The sequence below is a fragment of the Saccopteryx leptura genome, chromosome 1 (assembly GCF_036850995.1).
Source record: "Saccopteryx leptura isolate mSacLep1 chromosome 1, mSacLep1_pri_phased_curated, whole genome shotgun sequence".
Lineage (NCBI taxonomy): Eukaryota > Metazoa > Chordata > Mammalia > Chiroptera > Emballonuridae > Saccopteryx > Saccopteryx leptura.
In genome coordinates this window covers 116,348,927-116,366,807 of record NC_089503.1, presented here as the reverse complement: position 1 = coordinate 116,366,807, position 17,881 = coordinate 116,348,927, and the positions used below count along the sequence as shown (strand labels likewise).

General features: G+C 34.2%; 1 protein-coding gene across 4 annotated transcripts in view; it reads right to left on the bottom strand.

The window, feature by feature from the left end:
* Positions 1 to 258: 258 nt before the first annotated feature.
* Positions 259 to 17,881, bottom strand: part of CDH12 (cadherin 12) — a 979,368-nt gene continuing 961,745 nt past the window's right edge. For all 4 annotated transcript variants that reach the window (XM_066374045.1, XM_066374074.1, XM_066374064.1 and 1 more), the window contains 4 exons: positions 9,651 to 9,772; positions 8,490 to 8,607; positions 4,255 to 4,506; positions 259 to 1,415 (listed from right to left, as the gene is read on the bottom strand). In XM_066374045.1, coding sequence (XP_066230142.1) covers positions 916 to 1,415; positions 4,255 to 4,506; positions 8,490 to 8,607; positions 9,651 to 9,772 — 992 coding nt within the window. In that variant the 3' untranslated portion in view covers positions 259 to 915. The remainder of the gene's footprint in view (positions 1,416 to 4,254; positions 4,507 to 8,489; positions 8,608 to 9,650; positions 9,773 to 17,881) is intronic.

Genomic DNA, 17,881 nt, shown 5'->3' with positions numbered 1-17,881 from the left:
ATAAAGATGTTATTAAATCTGCTCACTTGTTAAAACCAACCTTCCACACACCAGCACAGTATTAAAACAAAACCGATATTTATTTTAATGTGGATTTTCAGCCCTGAGGCCTCTCTGTATAAAGAGGAATTTTTTTTATATAATTTCATTTTTAAAATTTTATTTTTTGATAAAAAGTAACATCTTAATGAATAGCTTTAATATGAATTAATGGTATGATCAAACATTGTTTTCAAAATTCAGGACTTGCATATTGAATTAGATATTATCACATTTATTTTAATTTTTTGAATGGGTAGGAAAAACAAATGTGTGTTGGCATACAGTTTCAAAAAAAGACTGAATTATAAGAAGATGGAGTTCAGAAAGTATTCTTCTTTTATCCTCAAAAGGAATTAGAAGTCAGCACGTTGCTATTGCTCCTTGACATATAAAGATAATGTCTTTGTTTTATGTCCTCGGTGTCTCTGAATCCTGCAATGCCATCACAGCAGAGTGTACTGTACATCACTTTAAATGATAAGAGTTTCAATAGGCACTTTAGTGGAATTAAGAAAAATCTAACACTCTTCCACCGTGATGCCACATAGCTATCTTCATTCTAGGTTGTCATGTCAGTAAATTGTATTTAATAGGCCTGAGCTTGTCTCAGTGTATTTCCAAAATAACAAAACAAAACCAAGCAAGTACATATAATAGGATTTATCTTGTGTTGGCAGAATAAACCAAAACTGACAATATAATAAATATAGCAACTTGCTAGAAACCAGATAATCAAAGGAATCTTGTCCTATAAAGCCTGTGTGTGTGTGTGTGTGTGTGTGTGTGTGTGTGTGTGTGTGTGTGTGTAAGAGATTTCTACTTGTGTTTGTTTTTTTAAAATTTCTCCTGTTGGTTTAAGTCTTTGCTTCTCCCCTAAGTGACTTTATCAGAGTTATAACTCTCTTCTTCACCAAACATATCTGCCAAGACTTTAAAGCGGGGTCCCCAATCTGTCAGATAGTCATAGTCCTGGTCAACTTCCGTGGCGAGAGAGTCTATAGAGCTAAGGGAATCTGCGACTGATCCATTTCCTTCATAGGCATATGTTGCCAGTGAATCGTATGGTGGGGCAGTTGGGTCCACATCATTTTCCTGTAGCCTTTGATTAATGAAATCCCTTATGTCTGTGTTATCTTCCACCGGTTGTCTCTGCCGAGGTAAACAGAGAGAGTCTGGTTTTATATCCCTGCGAATTTTGTTATCTTCAATCACTTTTGGATTTCTCAGAGCACCGATGTCAAAAGCCTGGGTGTCCTCCTCCCCGCCTCCTTCATCGTCATAATGAATAACATTGTCTCTGATGTCTTCCTTAGAGGTCATCAGGGTGTCTTTCTTCTTCTGCCTTCTCAGTGCAACGTACAGCACAACTATGGCTGGAAGAAGACAAAACATGGCAACTTGAGAATATGTCAGTTTATCTCTTCATAAAGATAAAACTGGTCAGAGCTGGCTGAGGTTCTTTAATAATAGCCTAGTATTTTAAAGTAAACATATTGTAATCAATAAGAATCAGATCTCTGTTTACATTTTTTTCATTGCCTGAACTTAATTTCATTGTGAAATTGTAAATATCAAGAAATCATAGCCAAATACGTTACAAAATAAAAAAATTATAACCTTATATTTATATTTAAATGAATTATATATAATATTTTACTGTTTGGGAAAATGTGTTTACAAAGTTGCAAAAAGAAAGAAAAATGTTCTAAGCATACAGAGATTTGTATAACATTGATATTATAAAATTTGAATATATAGCAAATAAGTAACATTTAAATATTATTCACATCTAGATTTTCCAATTTTAATGTTAATTTTTTTCTAATGAAATGAACACAAATCTTCATCCATGTGACAATCACTTTTAAAAGCAATAAATAAGCAAGAGAGAAAGAAAAGAAAGAATATACAATATAAGGGCTTTGGTTTTATGTCGTTATCAACTAAGAGCTCTAATTATTTAAAGACTGTCCTGCCATACTGAGACAGTGTTCCAAACCAAATGACTAGTATTCATATTACCTTCATGAAGCGTGATAATATTTTGAAGTAGTTAATTTATCTATGCTCGTTATTGAATATCTCTTTGTTTCTAGTTGACTCACAACCATCATTAAATAGTGTATGTATCTTCTAGGGGTACAGATTCAAATAATTCTGCACTCAACTTACCTTTTCATATACCCACTCTCCTCTATAGTGATGGTAATAGATTGAAAGGCAAAGTGTGTTTGATTTACTATAGCAGAACTCAAAGACTCTTGTCATAAAATTAGAAAGTAGAGGGCATTGCATAATGATAAAAGCCCAGTCATTTCCTCTGCCTCCAAAATTAGTTTAATGAATTGAAAAGAGGGAGGAGATATAGGTAGACCTCCTTCCTATACAATATGCCTTGGACAGATGTTTCTCACTCAGCACTCCTCCCAGGGTTTAAGCAAATTTCAGAACTAAAGAGAGTATTTATTGTTTACACGAGAAGTACGTGAAAGACTGCAAACCTTACAGAGAAGCCCTGCAAACAAAATGGCATGAGAGTTGCCACCAATGAGAAAGAGACTAGTTAGATGTGCTTGAGAGCCACCTGAAAGGTATGCAAGCACCATAAGATTCTCATGCTTCCCTGAACCCCAGGAAAGACATGAAAATAGTTAAGAACTAGAAGATTTAAAGGAATCTGAGATTGGTTATGGAATTCAAACAGTAGATGGGCGTTTAATCAAACCCCATGGCAAGACTATAGTGTCAACATTTTCTGGTGTTCTAGAAAATTCATAATGCTAGATCAGTGTGGATGCACTGTGGACACTCAGTAAGCATTTGGATGAATAAGTGGCAGATAGCAATGCAGGATAAGGTTGACCTGGACAAGATTAGTGATTACACTGTAACAGGGCCAGTGGCCAAAAGCAAGCATCCAGAATATGCCAAGTCATGCAGGGTTGATATACAAATACTCTAGGACTCAAAGAACTTTTAGAGAAAAGAGGAGCATCAGAGAGGGCTGCTTAATTTGAAGTTAAACACCTAATTGATCATGTTCAATTTCAAATATGAGAACAATATTTTGCATCTGCCCTTTTAAGGTTTATATCATCAGCACAAGCAGATGGCAGATATAATTTACTATAAATTATAATGATATAAAAAATTCTTTGTTCTGTACTCCAAAGTCCTTTGTATGGAATTAATATTTACATCATGCAAATTGGACTAGAACTTTACCCTCCAAACCAATGTCAGTTTATGATTCAGAAACTGTAATTCACAAACTATTATATAATGCCTTACTCCACACTTGACAATCTAGTATATATATTTTAAGTTTTGTTTTCTAGCCCCACGATGAAGGGAGGTTCTTATAATGCTGGGGTTTTTTTTTTTTTGTTAACTAATCAACATTCATATATAAACTGATTCCACAGTGTCCAATTGTGTATCAGTTGTAATTTGAATTTAAAAGAATGACAAAAACAACAACAAGAACAGAAAATCTCATTTTACTTATGTGATTCTGGCAATGAATTAATAAGGGAAATAGAACTGGCTCATCAGAATTGATAGAAAGGGAAACCCCTAAAGTAAGTTTATGTTTATTCTCTCAGCGATGTTACAGAATACATTTACTTCGATCCTTTTCATTCGGTTTGCTTCTAGATACTTAAGTGTGGTTTGTTCTGTTGATGTTTGAATTTTGATGTGAAGAGATGTAAGCAAAGTAGAATAAAAATTACTTTTGGTTGGCAGTTTAACAGGGGAAAAATAAAGTTCACTTTCTTTTCTTTTTTCTTTATTGAACTAATATTTGAGAACTATTGTTCATCTGGGGTTTTTTTAAAGGTCAGACGATATCTTAGGGAGTAATAATTACTAGGATGTAAAGTGAATAGAGAAATCATTGCTGTAAATAGGTTATTTGTTATAGAAACTTTCATTGCAGCAGTTTCCACAAAATATTATTACTTGGAAAACCCCTAAGGCTTTAACAGTCTTTTTTATTTTTTGATGGTGTTATTTATTTAAGCCTAATGTTATATTTCCAATGAGTTATAAAATAAGAAATTAACTTTAATCAAAATATAATTCAATATAAGTAGACAAACTTCTAAGCAAAAATGGCATCTCAGTGAAGTAATATCAATTCACATTGTAAATTGAGGACATACGGTAGAGAGAGAGAGAGAACGAAAGATGATTAATATTGAAACCAACCTAAGAGTATAACGATGCACAGTAGAATTGCAATCAAGGCCCCAGTGCTGAGTCCAACAGGTAAAAAAATTGCTTCCACATTACAAGACAAGATGGTGCCATCAGAGTCACATCTACAAACTCGGATGGTCATTGTGTTCGTGCTGCTCTGGACAGGATAGCTGCTGTCTTCTATCACAACAGGCAGGAAATACAACTCCTGCTGCCTCCGGCTGTATCCATTCCTTCTGGTTTCAATTCCAGCTGTGTTGTCTAGAAAACATGACATTTATGATGAGATGGTTATCATGAGGTTCATTTCAAAGGGGATATTGGTTGAACAGTTAGAAGCTCTCCACCCATATTTAATTATTTTATCATGAAAGGCTCTGCTAAAATGTAATCAAACTAATCCCCAAAGAAAGAAGAAACATAAATCTTCTCTGGTATAAGAATTAAATATGCTATTTAGAAAGAATGTAGAAGTATGTGTGTTTACTTATTTTTTCCGACATCAAAATTTCATTGAGGAAATTAAAAAATTCTTTTCTACATTTATTTTTTACTGAATGTATTGGGGGACATTAGTTAATAAAATTGTGTAGATGTACAATTCTATTATGGCATCTATATATTGATTGTGTGTTCACACCAAGTCAAGTCTCTTTCCATCACCACTCACCCCCCTCTTTACTCTATACCCCTACCCCCCTCCCTTTTCCCTCCTGTAATCACTATATTGTTGTCTGTATCTACGAGACTTTTTCTTTGCTTAAATCCTTCACCTCTTTCCGCCATCCCCTTAAACCCTCTAACACCTGTCAGTCTGTTTTCTGTATCTATGTGTCTGTTTCTGTTTTGTTTGTTAATTTTGTTCATTAGAGTCCAGTTGCAGTAAAATCGTATGGCACTTGTCTTTCTCTGACTAGCTTATTTCACTTAATACTTCTGTGGATGTTTTCTTACAAAATAGAACAGATTATTACAAGTATGAATATGCAAAAACATCAACCTTAGAACCTATTATTTAAAATACAACAAATATCAAATTACTATTTCAGATTGAAATGTTTTTTTCCCAAAACTATATCTATATATACACTTTAACTTTTGCACATCAGAGTAACATGGAAAGGAAAACAAATTGTGTTATTTAATCAAGCTTCATTAAAAATTTTAATCATTATGAATTTTAATAAAATACAAAAGCATTTTATTTTAGTTTTAATAAAAGCAATATTTACAAAATCAACATTATTAATTTTATAAAAATGTAGCTAACTTTTCTATAAAAAATGTCATTTTGTATGCATTTCTCTTGCTTCTTTTATTTCTACATATAAAAGTGAAATTTTTGTTTTATTGATAACACTATTTTATTTTTATGTTTATTAATTTAACTCCTAGAAACATTTTCCTATTTTTAGAAATGTATTAATATTTACATTATTATAGCCACAAGTGAAACAAACTATAGAATCAGGTAAAAATAAAGTCATATAAATGTTACTATTTCAATAATATTTTATTTTTCTATTTGTAGATGCTACTTTGGTAAGAAGTACCAAGATAAGAAAACTTTACATGGTATGATGGATTTACATATGGAGGAGTAATTTGTCATTATATAAAGAATATTTTTAAGTTGAAAAAGTATCAAGGTGTCAAAAGTCATTATAGTATTTCCAATGAAAGCTTGTGGTACCTAGTATTTGTTGTGACAACAGGATGAGAAGAATGGGAACAAGTTGAACTAACACTAAAATGATTAGCAATCAATAGTTGCAGGCTTTTGTCTGTATAAAAAGAACAGTCACATATTAAAGTTCAAAATATAAATAAAAAAGATTAATAGAATTTGAAAGTCAAAGAAGCTGATGTATTAGCACTTGGAGATGTAGAGTTTATTAGCACTTGGAAAGGTAGAGATTTTACATTCTTTTTTTTTTTTTTTTTTGGATTTTCTTTAATTATTTTTAGAGAGAAGAGAGGAAAGAGAGAAAGAGAGAGAAAAATAGAAGAGAAGCAGAAAGCCTCAACTCATAGTGGTTGCTTTCTGTATGTGCCTTGATTGGGCAAGCCCAGGGTTTTGAATCAGTGACCTGTGTTCCAGGTTTATGCTTTATCCACTGTGTGATGTCAGGTCAGGAGATATTCTTGAACTCATGTCTAAAGACAACTTATCTTATTTTCATTTTATTATTGTTGAGATATGAGCATATAAAAGTCACTGTGTTCATAGTGAAAATTTAAAAAATATATTAAATCTCATTTCCACTTTTAAAGTGGTTTCTATCAAATATAGATGAAAAAAGTAATATACATATATACTTTTCAACCATAAAAATTAAAGAAACTTTGTTATTTATGACAATGTGGATGAATCTGGAAGACATTATGCTAAATGAAATAAGCCAGACAGGGAAAGACAAATACAGTATAATGTCACTCACATGTGAAATTAAAAAAAAAATAGTTGAACTCATGTAGAAAAGTGGTTGTGTTCTAATATAAAACATGGGGACTAAAGTTAATAACTTTGTAGAGCATTAAAAAAATTGCTAAATGGATAGACACATTCATTGTTATCACAAAACAAAAAGGTAAATAGAGAATATGTGAAATTAAATATGTTCCTATCCACTTTTAAAATAACTTACACTTACAGATACAACAAGATAAAACAAAGAATCTGGTAAATGGTATATGAGTGGCCAATGTTCAGAACATGAGAAAACACTGAATTAGGCAAGGTGATCTGCTTCATATTATCAAAATTAATTAGATATAGGTTCTCCATCAAGGATACAATGGTAGAAAACAGTCAATACGTATGTTACTGAATGATGTGACCATCATTTCCCAAGTCAATGATCTAGAAGTCTGATTAGTCTTATTTTATATCAAAAATCTAGATCAGTGGTTTCCAACTGCCAGTCCACCAGAAATTTTGTGCCAATAAGTAAAAAAGTTAACCACCCAGATTCTATAATTTTCGTACAACATCAGGTGGTTAAGTCTTTGTAGACTAGTAGGAAATTTCTGGTGGACTGGTACCAGTCTGTGGATGGGGATGGGGATGAGGGTTGAAAAGCACTGATCTTGCTTGACCTGTGGTGGTGCAGTGGATAATGTATAAACCTGGAAAACTAAGATTGATGGTTCAAGACCCTGGGCTTCCCAGTCAAGGCACATACAGGAAGCAACTACTACAAGTTGATGCTTCCTGCTTCTCCCCCACCCTTTCTCTCTCTCTCTTTTCTCTAAAAAATCAATCAATAATTTTTTTTTAAAAGTTAAAAATATACAAGAAAACCAGTGATCTTGAGGATCTTACTTTAAGCCTTATTAATTCTATCTCCACCCATTTTTCACTATCCTTACACCATTACCCTAAAATAAGACTCTCTCGCCCAATTTTTGTAATTGCATCACCACCGTGTTATATCCCCCTCCCTCTAGAGTCCTTTCTACTCTATATCCAAACAGATTTGCAGAAATGCAAATCTAAACATGGTATAATCTTGCTTAAACTTTTCAAAGACTATTCGAATCATTGGATCTAAGTTATAATCGCTTTAAATGGGTTAGATATAGGGTGACAATGTCTGGTTTGTCTTAGCTCTATTTTATGTAATTTGCCACAAGTTAAAATTATTAATATTGTTACTTCTATGCTCCAAAATTTTCCATTCCTCATGATAAAACATATATTATCTCTATTTGCTATGCCTTTTTATATCGGGGGCCCCATTTTATATATACACATCTCCCACATTTCACAAAACAATGCAGAAAATCCCTCTGAATTTCCTTCTGTGACAAAATGTGGGGATTCTTTTTCTTTTCCCTAAGTTTTTTCAGCAAACTAAATTTTTTCAAAACATTTTTTTTACTTTTATCAATCTCCATCATAATCATCTCATTACAATGTGTGTATTTGTTACAGAAAAACTCAGGTGGTTTTAATCTTCATTTTTTAAACTATGGAAAGTAAGAGGAGATAAAATACTTAAAGTCACAAGTAAGAGTATTTGTGCTTTCTATTTCTAAATGGCGGTCATTTGCCTCATTTGTTTGAGTATATATAAGTTAAATGTTTTCTTTACTGCTACTTATAGAATTTTGTATTTCTCTTATATAGATTTCCATATATTGTGAATTTGAATGCTTTTAGGAAAAGCATTGATTTCTACCTTTGCATCTGTTTAAAGAGTTACTTGTTAACTGGTACATGTTTATATGGTTAAACTTACTTCTGAAGTCACGGACTGTGAAGTTGGGTTTGATCATGGCTTCAGGTGATAATCTAAAGGAGAATTGCTGTCCAGCAGGGGAAAGATCTCGGTCTGCAGCACTGACTATCTGAATTATCTGAAATAAAGTGGACATAAAACTTGAAGTCAGTTGTTAGTTTCAAAAGGAATTTTACATACTAGGCTAAAAAATTTATCTAATGAAGTATGCAAGTAACAGAATTGACACATTAAAGATTCATATCACTAGACCAATTATTTACAAATTGTTTTTATAAAGAAATATGTAAACATTTATAAGGTATGAGTTAAGTCTAAATCAATATCTACATAACTCAAAAGCTTAATTAACAATCTGAATATTCTCACCAGTCAGCAAAATAAAACTAGAATGTACTTGCTTTCATTTTAAATTAGATAAATTAGTGCTTTTTAACCTAAATATTAAAATGCTTACTAGAAAAAAAATTTGTAAGTGTTTCAAAGTCCTTGCATTAACAAAATTTCAGCATATTAAGTAATAAACATGGGATTCACTTTCATAAATAAATAAAATGACAAGAGAGATACAAAGGATGCATATCTGTTTTAGTTGTCATGTTTCTTTTTCCCCAGTGGACAAAAGTACAAACTGTGATAACAATGAGTAAAGTTAAAAATGCTATCTGAGAAACAGAATGCTTTCTCTGTTTTATAAAGATCATTTGTTCCATGTGCATATGTCTTATATATACAAATAGGGAACTTCTTATTAACTGTTGTATTTGCATAACACATGGTACATCACAGGATAGAATGTCTATGTAAATGGAAGACACAATGCATTAAATTATACTAAATAATGTCAAACTCATAGTATTTTTAGTAAATAAAATAATATGCACATCCTTTAACGCAATGCCTAAACATGTTACCTTCAAGATCGTTTTGCTACTACCTTTGGCATCAGGCTACAATCAGCATTTCTGTGACCTCTACTAGTCCCATCAGCACCACCCCCACACTATCATGAGCACCACTAACACTGTACCATGTGCCACCACCACTGCCACTAGTCACACTGGCAGATCTGCTGCATGTGTGTGGATACATATTCATGCCTGGTACTGTTACCTGAGACACATACATACACACTCTCAATTAGCAATATTGATGTGATACCTGTCCTGGTTTGGCATTTTCACACACTGATGTTTCATATGGCACAGCTATTTCTGGTGGGAATTCATTGACATCTAGGACATTAATCAGTATGTTGACTTTACTGGCTAACAATGTGTTACCTGTTGAAAACATAGAAAGAGAAAAGATGACTAGAAAATCTGGTTAGTTATTGCTTTTGTTTTGAAAAATTACAAATTTTTTTTAAAAATCAGTTTTCATTTGGAATTCAAACGATCCATTCTTTATCGGAAATTCTGAAGTGTTGCACCAACTCTAAGTGAGAAAAGAATGAACGAGTGAGGGATCAATGACTTGTCTCTGTACTACACCAGTGCTTATCACTGGAATGTACCACCAAAAGTAATGTCAAACACTTAGCTCTTAGTTTACCACAAGTGTAGCCACCATCCCAGGGTTAGTTCATAGAACCAATCCCAATAGTGATATTTTTCACTGGATAAAAGATTTTTTTTATGTTGTTTCCATGAAATTAACAGTTTATTGAGTCAAATCACCTACATATTTAAATAAGTCTCTCAGAAAGAATTCCTCCTGGAATAAAAAATAAAAAATAACAAAGATACTGAAAGAGAGAGGGCTTTTTATAAATAAAAATTAAAATCGCCAATGTAAGAAAGTAGAAGTAAGAGATAAATTATGAAAAGTTAGGCCTGACCAAGCGCTGGTGCAGTGGATAGAGCATCGGACTAGGACACGGAGGACGCAGGTTCAAAACCTTGAGGTCGCCAGCCTGAGGGTGGGCTCATCTTGTTTGAGCACAGCTCACCAGCTGGAATCCAAAGTTGCTGGCTTGAGCACAAGGGGTCACTTGGGATCCCTTGGTCTGCTATAGCTCCCCCATCAAGGCATATTTGAGAAAGCAATCAATGAACAACTAAAGTGCTACAATGAAGAATTGATGCTTCTCATCTCTCTCCCTTCCTGTCTGTCCCTATCTGTCCCTCTCTCTATGTCCCTCTCTGTCTCTGTCACATGCACACAACATAAATATATATATTTATATGGAAAGCTAGGATAAACTTAAAATAACTTGTTGATGAGTAAAAAAGAAAGGATAAGTAAGCTTTCTTTCCTGAAACATCAAAAGGAAAATTGGTTTGAAAATGTCTTTGCCAAAATCCTATTTCAAGTTTTAACTGCAATCTAATATGTATCATCTGTATCCTTGTCATTTATTGAAGAAATAATAAAACTAACAAAACTTAATTAATATACTTTTAAGTTATTTATTATAAAGGTTTATCTTATAAAGTTTTACAGATTTATAAGCTATCCCAAATTGTTGAAGGGCCCTTCCCAGAGTCATGTATCTAAAGGATAGGACTTAAGATTCAAACCCAGCACTATAGAAATACAAATGTCATGTTCATTCCCCCATCTCCACTCTATGATTGATTTGTGCTAAATTCCTTACATATTGTTGGACAAATGAGTTGTAAAATCTGTATTTTCTGAGTTTTTCTCACTTTTATTATTAAAGATGGCCAATGCTCACATGATGATGCTCTCACGTGATACTGCTAATTGATTTTCATGCTTGGGAAGGGGCTTGATTATGTTAATGTGAGCTAGAGGAGGGGGTTGTCCTGCCAAAAAGTTTTAAAAGGAGGAGTTAGGAGGCCATTTTGGGGGGAGTGACCACGTTGTTGTAGAGAGAGGAGGAGCCCATGTTGTAGCAGGGCAGAGAGGCCACGTGGAGGAGAAGAGGCAGCCAAAACGGCAGCATGCAGAGGGGACTGAGTGAGGCTTTCAATTCTAGCAAAAACCAAATAGTCAGTGGCTTTGGGAGCCCTGAATAAAAAGAGAAGTGTTTCCTGCTGTGTGTATTTTCTCGCCCGCTGGTTGCAAGCAGGAATAAAGAGGATGGCTCACCAGTTCTTGGCTCTGTTGTTTCTCTATGATTGGTCCAAATTAAATGCGAACCTACACTGGCCAGGGACCTGGGATGGTGGCTGCGGCTACTAGCATTTCACCTATAGTACCACTAAAGATTTATAATATCAATATACCTTTAGACATATATCTAGATTCTCTTAAAGAATTCATACAAAGTGTTTCCACATGACTGATACAATAATCTGCTATGCTAAATCTATTTTAAAAACTAAAAGCAGTGTAATAAGTTGCTTAAGAAATGTTTACACATTTATGTAAAGCACAGTGAAGTCCATTATTATGTAGCAGTAGAGATACAAATAACATAAAGTAAAAAGAAGGTATATTTTGTAATACAAGATGTGTAAGTACAAGGTCTATTTGTAATCATGAAGAATCATGTAGAAAATATTGATTATTAAATTATTATCAGTTACAGAGCATTTCTTTTACTTCATAGAACAGGTTTGGTTCAGTTTTTGTAAGTTATTTAATCTTTCTTCAGCTCAGTTTTTCATATAAAACATATTAATAATCTCTAATTCATGAGTTTGATGTACTAAAGAGATATAGTATTTTACAAAGTTAAATGACATTTGGTAAATTACCATTCTTCATTACCAACTGTACTTTATGAAGCTTATCTAGCTCTGCTTCTTTGATTGGTATTAATTACTTATACAGCATAAAATATAGATCAGTTTAAACACTTTGGTTAAACTATGTTCTCTATCTTAAACTGGAAATTGTCAAAAATAACAACAAAATGAATGCCTAATAGTTAATAATGTTGACAATGTACCTATATTCTAAAATCTAATACATAGATTAATTCATTTAGTATTTACAACTCTGTTATGGACACTATTATTATTCCCATTATTGTATGTGGAATTCTGTGGAACAGAGGAGAAATGTAACTTGTTGTTCAAAAATCACAAGTTGTGGTGATAAGATAATTTGAATCCAGGTTTCCTGGTTCAAGTCTGTGATCTTAAGTTATAATGTGTATTAGAAAAATATTTGACCATTATATAGCTACTTACAAAAATAGATAAATAATTCATATTTTAAGTTAGAGTTTACTATGTTCATGTGAATAACTTAATCTATTCAACCTCTGTACAATGCAAAAATCAGTCTCTACTTTCTATCTAACTTGGCACATACGGTACAAGTTCCAAAGCCATATAAAGAGTTTTTATTTTTCAGAATTACATTTTTTTATTTAGTTAGTATGAAGATGGAATGTCTTCAAAAAGGAGCCAGACTTTTTTTTGCAATTTTATTTATAATACAAACTTATCCTTATAATGTGTAAATATGGTATTACAATTAAAGCCAATTTTTACACATAAGAAATTCTCTTTTGGTAGTTTTAAATTATTTAATTATTTGCAATACAGATCATAACATCTATTCCAATGAGTAATATGTCACAAAAATATAATCACTCCTGTAACATATTATTAAAAATGTTTCTCCAAGGTGTGTTTTTGGTATTTTAGCTAAGACAAATATTTGCTGTGTGAGATTTCCCTGTGCTCTGTAGGATTTGTAGAATTACAGAAAATTAAATGTCATTAGTCATCACTGTGGAAATTACAAAATAAATGCCAAAATAAGGATAGAGAGAAAATTATAACAACCAAAGCAACACCCTCCTATTACTGAAAACGAGTGATGGGTTTATTGCTTTCACTATATTTTTCTCTCTTCTATTATATATGTGTAAACTTTTCATAATTACAAGTTTAAAAATGTCACCTTATACTTTTAAATTCTGGTAGAGAAAGTAATAAAATCTTCATTCAAGAACTATCATACTCAAGTAAGTACTGAATTTTTCATAAGAGAGTATAATTATTGGATTAATATGAATTTTTTATTTATGTACATAATTCACTAACTATGTGGAAAAGTTATGACCTATTTCTTTTCTGACTTATTAAACTATTTTTAGGACAATAATAATAAAATTTATTTAAAGTTGATCAAGTATGATCTTTATTATCCAAATTTTTGCCATATAGAAACTAGTTATCATTGAAAAATTAAAAAGCAAATTCTAATATAAACAGTAAATATTAAAAAAATGACTAAGAGGCCCTGGCCGGTTGGCTCAGTGGTAGAGCGTCGGCCTGGCATGTAGAGGTCCCGGGTTCGATTCCCAGCCAGAGCACACAGGAGAAGCACCCATCTGCTTCTCCACCCCTCCCCCTCTCCTTCCTCTCTGTCTCTCTCTTCCCCTCCTCAGCCGAGGCTCCATTGGAGCAAAGATGGCCCGGGCTCTGGGGATGGCTCCTTGGCCTCTGTCCCAGGCGCTAGAGTGGCTCTGGTCGCGGAAGAGCGACGCCCCTGTGGGGCAGAGCATTGCCCCCTGGTGGGCAGAGCGTTGCCCCCTGGTGGGCGTGCCAGGTGGATCCCGGTCGGGCACATGAGGGAGTCTGTCTGACTGTCTCTCCCCGTTTCTAGCTTCAGAAAAATACAAAAAAAAAAAATGACTAAGAAACTATTATTAATTGGCAACACCCAATTAATTGAAGTGTTCTTAACAGTCAAATCACTTAAACTTTAATGAGCATTGATTCATGTCACTTAAATTTAATAACCAGTTTATTAATAAGTTAGGGTTCATATAAGATAATACACAAAAGGGCCTTGGGTTTATGAAGTATATAAAACTTCACAGGGCCCTGGTTGGCTCATTGGTAGAGCATCGGCCTGGCGTGCGGGGGACCCATGTTCGATTCCCGGCCAGGGCACATAGGAGAAGTGCCCATTTTCTTCTCCACTCCCCCCTCCTTCCTCTCTGTCTTTCTCTTCCCCTTCCGTAGCCAAGGCTCCATTGGAGCAAAAGATGGCCCGGGCGCTGGGGATGGCTCCTTGGCCTCTGCCCCAGGTGCTAGAGTGGCTCTGGTCGCGGCAGAGCGACGCCCCGGAGGGGCAGAGCATCGCCCCCTGGTGGGCAGAGCATCGCCCCTGGTGGGCGTGCCGGGTGGATCCCGGTGGGGTGCATGCGGGAGTCTGTCTGACTGTCTCTCCCCATTTCCAGCTTCAGAAAAAATACAAAAAATACAAAATAAAAAAAATAAAACTTCACAGGATTCCAGCACTTAGCTCTCAAGTCTTCTAGATTTCCTGAAGCATATACTGAGCTATCCTTGAACACATTTAGAATCTCTGCAACAGGTAACAGAAAACAGGACTCTTGGCAAGAGGGAGAACCTTGTCCTCTTTTCAGTCAAAATCTCTCAGTTTTAACATTTCTCTTTTGTAAAAAGACCCTGAAAAACAAAACAAAACAATAAAATGCATCTAAGCCATCAAAAAAAAGGTCAGGGAGAGAAGATCGAGATTGCTGGCTTGAGTTGACATGACTGAAATCATCTGAAGTTTTCTTTATTCACATGTCTGGTGCTTGATGCTGGAGGTTTCCTGGAGGGCTAGCTGGAGATGCAGACAGGAGTACTCATGCATGGTCTCTTATGTGGTCTGAGCTTCCTCACAGCATGATGGTTAGAGTTAAAGGGCAAGCATTTTAAGAAGAGAAATCCAGACAGAATCTATTGCTTTTATAACCTTAGACAGTTACATATGAACATTTGTCTATGTTACTAAGGGCGCTCACCAGCCATTTGCATATTCAAGGGAAGGGAAGATAGATCCCACTTCTGCTAGAACAAAGGTTAGCCTCACTGTCAGAATATCTTATGTGATGGAAAGATACAAAGGTATGGCCATATTTGGAACTTGAAATAAAAAAAAAAAACACAACTCTTTTAGAAATAAATGGGTTCCCTAGTAACTAGCATTGATTTTGATAAATCCTAGAAAAAATAAAATTTAAGTTTAGAAAAAATTTAGAATTGATATAATCTTGTGGTTCTCTTCCTCTTTAGTATTAGAAATTTTCACACGGGGGAGGGGGCAATGAGGAATAATTGGCTTTATGCACAGCTCTCTTTATGTAGTATATTAGGATTCCATATAAGATTTCATTGACAAAGTTTCCTGATGATCTTCACAGTATGAAAATTATAGATTTATTTAAAAAAATACACACACAAACATTTATAAATGCATCAACTTTGGCATAATCTTGCCCTGTGATTCATGTCAGAGCCAAGACTGGAATCCAAATCTCTTTTCTATGCTTTTCAGCTCCCGGTGATATATGTCAACTGACTCAAAGAGCAAGAGACGCTGCCTGAGATCTGCCCATGTAAATAATGATCAATTACTTTCAGTGAGTCACATTTATACTGAAATTTAGTCCCTGTGATGTGAAGAAGCCTACTTTACATTTGAGAGTCAAGGTAGTAGATTTTTAAAGTAAATTTTACCTAGTAGATATTCATTTAATAAAACTGACCAAATAATAGAATGTTTCTAAGAACCAATTAGAAATGTAATTGTGGCCCTGGCCGGTTAGAGCATCGGCCTGGCATGCAGGAGTCCCGGGTTCGATTCCTGGCCAGGGCACACAGGAGAAGTGCCCATCTGCTTCTCCACCCCTCCCCCTCTCCTTCCTCTCTGTCTCTCTCTTCCCCTCCCGCAGCCAAGGCTCCATTGTTGCAAAGATGGCCCGGGCACTGGGGATGGTTCTATGGCCTCTGCCTCAGGCACTAGAATGGCTCTGGTTGCAACAGAGCAACTCCCCAGATGGGCAGAGCAGCGCCCCCTGGTGGACATGCCGGGTGGATCCCGGTCGGGCGCATGCAGGAGTCTGTCTGACTGCCTCCCTGTTTCCAACTTCAGAAAGAAAAAAAAAAAAGAAAGAAATGTAATTGAAAATATTTTGAAAACCAAAAAGTATTAACAATTTACCTTTATGTTTAAATATACTGAAGATATTAGGATTACTTATTTTAAAATGATATCTGCTTTTTTTATAACTATTGAAATACAAAATTCAATTTTGTAACTGTGTACTAAATTGCAACTACAATAACTCTAAGAATAGAATCTTAGCTTTTTGTGCCAAATAACTAAATTATAATGCAAACTGAGCAATATGCATTGAATAATTAATGCAGACTGTCTTTCTAAATCAGTTCACCTTAAAATTACAAGGTAAGATAAACTATATCTAATAAGAACTCTGTTAAACCACATAGTATGACCTGGACCATACTGAGCAATTCTTAAAGAAAATTTAAAATATTTATAGATATCAATTCTAAAGTCAATTTTTTTGTTCTGTTGGTGACAAAAATTGATCTCCAAAGAAAAATATGCCTTTAAAATATAACAAATCAATTTCTTTTCCTTTGAAAACAGTAGGGAGAGCAATTATTGATTTTAAGTATTAGGAATAACTTAAAGCCTTAGACATTCGGAGTTCCTTGAGAGAAGGAACTGCATCATGTTCACCTTTAAACTTCCAGAGTTTTACATAGTGCCTTAGTACATGCTAGCAAATTGACTATATCAAGAAATAAATATACTATCAAAAATAAGAGGGGAAAAGTTAGGCTAGATACAGAAATGAGAATATCATACACAAAACAGTGAGCTCAGTTTTATCCTTTACCCTTCCATTTCTACTATATTCTCCATTAAATTAGATGATCAATATGTTTCTATCTCCTAAATATCTGTTCTCTTCCACCCACTAGCATCTCATTTTTTTTTCCTATCTTTCCACTGGTGCCTTTTCTTATCCTTTAAATAGCTTAGGTACACATCATTGCCTTGCTTCTCATCTTTGACGCTCACATACTCACTGTAATCTATATATTAATTCATCCAAAATTTATTTATCAAACCTAAGACTCACTCTTTATTTCTTGACCAGTTTCCACACTGATTACATGACTACTTGGATAAACAGCAGGAATATCAAATTTAACCTGTTCAAAACTGAACTCATAATCTCTGAGCAACACCTCTGTTCTCTTTTTATAGTTTCTACTCCAGTTTATGGTACCATTATACTCCCTGCTGTCTGTCTGGAAAGCTGACCACTAATGGTGACTCCTCACTTCACTCCCACATCCAATCATTACAATTCTTCTAATTTCACATCTTAAGTTTCTCTAAATTTTTCCATTTCTTTCCCTCCCTGTCATTACTTTATAAGTCATTTAAGTTTTTTCCTTAGATTACTACAAAAGTCTTCTACTATTTTCTACCATTCTCCAATCCTGCTTTCCTCCAATTCTTTTGAAGTTTTGCAAACATCATATATTTTCAGAAATACAAGTCAAATAAAGTTCGTCTTTGATTATCCCTTCAATGTTTAGCTAATTACTTCAGGTTCAAATCAAAACATAGGAACATCCTGGGAGAAAAATACTTCATAATTTTTATTTGGTTTCTCTTTTTTA